The 5,580-nt window shown below is 35.3% G+C and overlaps 1 protein-coding gene across 2 annotated transcripts; it reads right to left on the bottom strand.

Annotated features, from left to right (window-relative positions):
• Positions 1 to 217: 217 nt before the first annotated feature.
• NMNAT (nicotinate/nicotinamide mononucleotide adenyltransferase) lies at positions 218 to 5,247 on the bottom strand. 2 transcript variants are annotated; one of them, XM_022288403.2, is made up of 10 exons: positions 5,072 to 5,247; positions 3,991 to 4,137; positions 3,761 to 3,837; positions 2,801 to 2,886; positions 1,662 to 1,745; positions 1,433 to 1,517; positions 822 to 901; positions 634 to 735; positions 500 to 558; positions 218 to 413 (listed from the first exon to the last, which is right to left on the bottom strand). In XM_022288403.2, exons 2-10 carry the CDS (start codon positions 4,116 to 4,118, stop codon positions 320 to 322), a joined length of 795 nt encoding a protein of 264 aa, XP_022144095.1. In that variant the 5' UTR covers positions 4,119 to 4,137; positions 5,072 to 5,247; the 3' UTR covers positions 218 to 319. The 2 variants fall into 2 exon arrangements, with proteins under 2 accessions (XP_022144095.1, XP_022144096.1); XM_022288404.2 differs by having other exon boundaries at positions 4,935 to 5,074.
• Between the last annotated feature and the right edge of the window lie 333 nt (positions 5,248 to 5,580).

Here is a 5,580-nt window from a genome sequence, read left to right as displayed (position 1 = left end):
CCCCATATACTAACCAACTTGGTGCAAGTTGTAAGGAGTCCTAGTCTTGAATTGAGCTGGAGCATCATTTCATTCTCATAATAGGAGTGAATGTACAACGAGGCAAATGGCTCACTCGCTTCGCGGGAAACCAATCAACCAATCGATTCCTGAACCATTCGTTCTCCCCTCTCAGTTGACATTCGCCAGGCACTAGAACAAGTAAAAGAACAACCGGTGAAATGAACAACAAGAACTCAGATTTTGACTGGATTGTACACCTTTGTGTCTGGTTAGGTAAATAATGGTTTTTCTTGACATGAAAATGAGTGAAAAAGCATCAAGAATTCAAGTACAAATGTTGTTCTCTTATATACTCAATAACTTCGTCTGCAATAAGATATTTGATTGACAGTCCTCTTGAAATGCAATCCCTGTAAATAGAGATATAAATAATTATATGAATTAATAACGAAATTTTTGCGTTTCCAAATTTACCCTTCATTTTGTTTCTGCTTACCTTACTCTGGTTGAACTTATTTGGTTGGGTACAACTTCATCTACAATTTTGATATTGCTCTGTAAAAAAAGATAACATTAGAACTTACAAAAGCAACTACAAAACTGCAGTGCCCTTGTGACTGCATTGCTTACCCTATTCTCGTATAGAATTTCATCGTCTGATATGATTTTCCCGACATCTTGTCCTTCTCTGCGAATGCAAACGAGACCATAATCTCTACATATCATTTGAACCTATGAAGGAAAATGAGACAAGTACTGAGCTTGAATCAAATCATAGCGATCGGGATCACTTCATTGAATAGAGATAATATCCGTACTTGATTGGGTATCCAAACTCCGGGTGTTCCAAAAGATTGAAGCAAATCAGAACCACAAACAAGCATCACCTTCAGGAATTCTTTCGGAAGCAGAGAGACAATAAAATTGTTATAATACTCTTCTGAAGAAAATCATGTAAAGCATGCTTCAAAAAAATATAAATTTCTAATATAAGGATGAAAAGAAAAAGGAGCAAAAGACCATTTGCATTACTGAGATTTGAACCTTACGTCAAAACTTTAAATCAACAAAATGGGACTTAACCAATTCTACCATCACTTCCGAATTTAGATATTGTGCCTAATAAAGTAAAACTAGACTACGTCGATGACATTTTGATTTTGTCGTTCACATGTTCTCAATTCTAACGAATCTAATGATCATTTTGTTTTTCTTCCTTCTTTTTAAGAATCAGGATCCTTATCAGACACTCGTCTAACTTGGGGAAAGTTTCGCCACTGTAAGGCTAGAATCCAAGAGACGACAAGGGTTAAGTTAAAAGATTCTCAAGAGACCTCAAAGGATATATATCTTCAAACAACCCAAACTCTTACGACGAGAACATCCCTTAGATAGTTCTAATGGCATCATCATTCTCTAGAAACCATACCTTTGTGTATCAATCCGCTGTTGCACAGTGAAGTTTTGACTCGAGACAGAACCATTAATGTGCGTTGGTAGGCATTTTGACTGGCCTAAATCAGAAGTAAAATTCCAAAACATCCAACCATAAGGATGGTGAAGTAATTGAGTTTCAGAAAATTAACACACAATATGCATACTAAGAATAACCCATAGCACCCTTTTTTCTTTGGGAATGGGAGGACAAAAAAAAATACCTCCCATGGATCGACCATGATGTAATCTGAACTTCGACATGCTAGGCTGCAGAGCTTGATTCGATGTTCAGAAGATATAAGACCCTAAAGATTAATCAGAAGTTCTGCTCTGTTTAGGCTATACAACAGAACTTAATATAAATAGTAACCATGAGACGACCATCATTTATAAAGACTAGTTCATTAAGAATCGGATAAGAATGCTATTAGTATAGAACTGGGAATATTGTTAGGGTATTAATGGTAAATTAGTAATTAGCTAAGGAAGTTGTAGGAGATTTATCATTAAATAGAGTGAGCAGGAAAGGATGAAGATAGGCATTAATTTAGTTGGTTTAGGTTTGAGTCAGAATACACAAGAGAGGGGAGAGTCCAACTACCTCGAATTACTTGGGAATTACTGTATTGTTCTATCTTTTACATTTCAATATATTTCTAGTTGTTAGGGTTCTATCATAATCAAAACCATTCAACCCTCTGAAATTTTATGCAAGCTCCAATTGTTCCTAAAGGAGTGGAAACTTTGAGAAATGAGGGTTCTTTTTGTAAGAAACAATTTTATTGATGTGTGAAATACATGAGGGGAGAGAAAATTTCAAAAAAAAACCAATGGAGTTACAGAATACTCTCGAATTGGATAAAAGAGAGTTCATACTATAAGAGTGAAAATAAGGGGAAGATTTACACCAAGACATAGGATATTATCAAAAAGAGTGTCAAAAACCAGCTCCTTGTCTAAGAAGAGCCGGTGATTCCTGATCAAAAAGTTTACACCAGGAAATGAAGGTTTTTGGAACACTTGTTTTCATTTCTTTAAAATAATACTACGGTGTTAGGAAAGTATAAGCTAGAAACAATTAGAGTTGATTTACGTCCATTTCCTCTGGTTGGAGATTCGTTTCCAGACATTTCAAAACTTATTCCCTTAATTTATTTCTGCAAATTGAATAGCTTTTTTATAATATCAACCGATTTCAAGCTTAGGTGGATCCCTTATCCCTATTCTGGAAAAACTTCCTATGGGAAATAAATTATTTCTTATTAAAAAAAAAAGTAACTCACTGCAGAAAGTATTTGAATTTTACTTTATTTTTCTTATTTTACCAACAAAAGGGTTCCCAAATCATAAAGCTGCATACCTTTTTCTTGTATGCATCATTAACTGGAGACATATAACCTCCAATAACACAAAGGCCCTCTAATTTAAGTGCATCCCTTGCCAGCTCTATGCACAAAATTAAAATCTAAGTTTCACTTTAATCACAACCAAACTCAATATTCAGAATAAATAAGTAACTAACAATAATTTTCAGTTGTTACTTATAAGATTTTTGTATCTAACATTCTCTAGGCTAGGTTCGAAAAGTTATTGATATAACATTATCGTGACAACCATAAAGATTTAAAATCATAAGCGGACGGCGAAACAATTTTCGAAAACGAAAAAGGAAATTTCATCTCGATACTTCCTAAATAGAAGAAATCTCTACATTATCAACTGAAGAGCTAATTAAATACTGATCACGATGTATTTCGACTAGTTCATTAATCAGTCATCATAAACCTCAACAAACATGATTTCAATGAATAAAGACTAAAGAATCCTATGCCTATCCAATAGCTTCCTCACTATGTTGAGCAGGAACACATGAATTCAAATAAACACAAAATTCAGATATCATACTCTTAGATGTACTGTAACTTTATAAGGACTCTTATACATCGAGATATGTCTGATATTCCCACACTGAAATCCATTGCGCTAGAATTCTTTTTTTCTTTTTTTTTTTTATGGTGAGGAGTCGGAACTTTGCTCCCCTATACCCATGGCACCCACGCCGCCCCAAGGTCCGGACTTGGGAGACATCAAGATTTTTTGATATTAAGCTTGTCGGAAAGTTCAAACTTGAGACTTTTAAACCAATATGATCAAGAGACCCCAAGCCCTTGTCAACCGACCTGCCCCTTGGGGACTTATTGTGCTATAATTTCATTAGCTTTCTCCATTATTTATCTCTATCCGGGCCAGCTTTCAGATTATCATGAATATCAAAGTAAATTAAGGCAACATAATGAGAGAAATTATCAGAGCAACTCACCAAACATGCGTAAATGCATATACGTAGGAGGATTGAAGCTTCCAGTAGCTACAAGAACCACATGCATTTTAGGCCCACTACATTAAAAGATAATCTCAATGAGTTTTAAACAGAAAATTAGCCAAAAATTCGAACAACATAAGGCCTCAAATAAAGGAATGTAATGAAACTTACCCATTTAGCTAAAAACAAATAAAATGTTATCAAAGAAACGGGAGTGGGAAACTAACTCGATCTGGGGGCCGGAGGAGGAGCCATGGCCAATCGATTCCAATGCTAACTTATCTACAGGCAAAGGGATCTCCATGGAACTTATTCTTTCTGATCCTTTGTCATCTGAAGAGACATTTTCCGCCATGGGTAATTTTCAGATGAAGCTGAAGGGAACGGGGAGTTAGAATCACAGGGGAATCAAGATGTCTTTCAATGGTTAATGCCCCCAAATTTTCAATAACCCAAACACAAACGTTGCTAAAACTCCATTCGAATAATGCATAAAGATTGCTTCTCATAAACAGGAGTGGATAACTAGATCTCTACTAACACTCAAGAACTTTTCAATTCTAAAACAAATCAACTGGAATAAAAAATCATCTATTCTATCTGCTTGCTAACAAGTTTGTTCAATAATTTAAACAGAAACCAACCAAAATCTTCCTACCAATCAAGGAACAAACCTATACTAGATGCAAAAATCAACTTAAAATTATCCAATCCATACTCAAGATTAAATAACGAAGCTAAGATAATATAAATAACGTAATCACATCGTCTTTCTAGTCAAGTCTCCTCCATATCATCAACATACTCAAAGGACTCCTCATTACCGGTAAAATCTATGGAGGGAGTACGTGAAGACCTATTAAGTAGCCTCACTTGAAGGGTCGTGCACAAATAACATGCTTATCAATTCAAAATGTTTGCCAATACAACATGCTTAACATAATTTTAAACAGAACATTTAACACCTACGTTCAACTAAACATGCATTTTACATGTCATGCCCAAGCCTCAAATCACAACTCTATTAGAATCTCTAACACTTTCAAACTTTTTCTAGCTCTTTCAAACACATTTGATATCTTTCAAGAGCTCTTTGAGCGAGTTGTATCGACCCTGAACCCTTTTAACCGTATTGACCCTTAACTATTTTCACCAAGATCTCAATACTTACCCGAGTCCTTGACACTCATCTTATCTAAGGTTGGTGTATCGATCATCGACCATTTTTACGCAAGGTCTCGATACCTAACGGTGGCAAATGTTGGCGTATCGTACGTTTCAAAACGGTGGGGGGGGGGGTTTACTCACCTGGTCGTGCGTTCCATGTCGAGAAGCAGTAGAAAGGGACGGAAGAAGAAGAAGCGGCGGAAAAAGAAGAAGAAAGAATAAGAAGAAGCGCCGGAAGAAGAAGAAGAAGAAGAAAGAAGAAAAGAAAGGGCGGAAGAAGAAGCGGCAGAAGAATAATTAGTTTGACTGTAATTGCCAATTGGGATTATAAAATTTAAAATTTAAAACGAAATTTATTGTTGGGTTTGGCCCATTTGGGTTCCAAGGGGGAAGGAGATGAAAAGTTTTTAATATTTTTAAATTATAAAATATAATCAAAATTGTTTTATTTTATTTATTAATATATAACACACACCTCATAAAGTAAGTTAACATCACAGATTCACAGTACATAAACAGAAAGCTACTCGTTCCCAATTCCCATAGAGAATCTGGTGCTCTCAACTCTCAAGTGGACTTATATTTTCAGGTTTTTCATTTAATTTATACCATTGTAGCACTTTCTTACTATTTATTTTTATTCTACGAAG

Source organism: Momordica charantia, assembly GCF_013281855.1.
Source record: "Momordica charantia cultivar OHB3-1 chromosome 10 unlocalized genomic scaffold, Mcharantia_2.0 BLBB01000010.1, whole genome shotgun sequence".
In the NCBI taxonomy this organism is placed as follows: domain Eukaryota; kingdom Viridiplantae; phylum Streptophyta; class Magnoliopsida; order Cucurbitales; family Cucurbitaceae; genus Momordica; species Momordica charantia.
Note: the sequence above shows the minus strand (reverse complement) of the source record. Positions and strands in the feature narration are given on the sequence as shown.

What these genes read in the sequence shown, in the direction of transcription:
- NMNAT (XM_022288403.2), bottom strand. Translation starts at nt 4,118, where the DNA reads ATGGCGGAAAATGTCTCTTCAGATGACAAAGGATCAGAAAGAATAAGT. An exon ending in TCCTCCGGCCCCCAGATCGA is followed by an intron (nt 3,838 to 3,990) that starts GTTAGTTTCCCA and finishes CTTTTAATGTAG; the next exon opens with TGGGCCTAAAATGCATGTGG. An exon ending in CAGCGGATTGATACACAAAG is followed by an intron (nt 902 to 1,432) that starts GTATGGTTTCTA and finishes TGCTTCCGAAAG; the next exon opens with AATTCCTGAAGGTGATGCTT.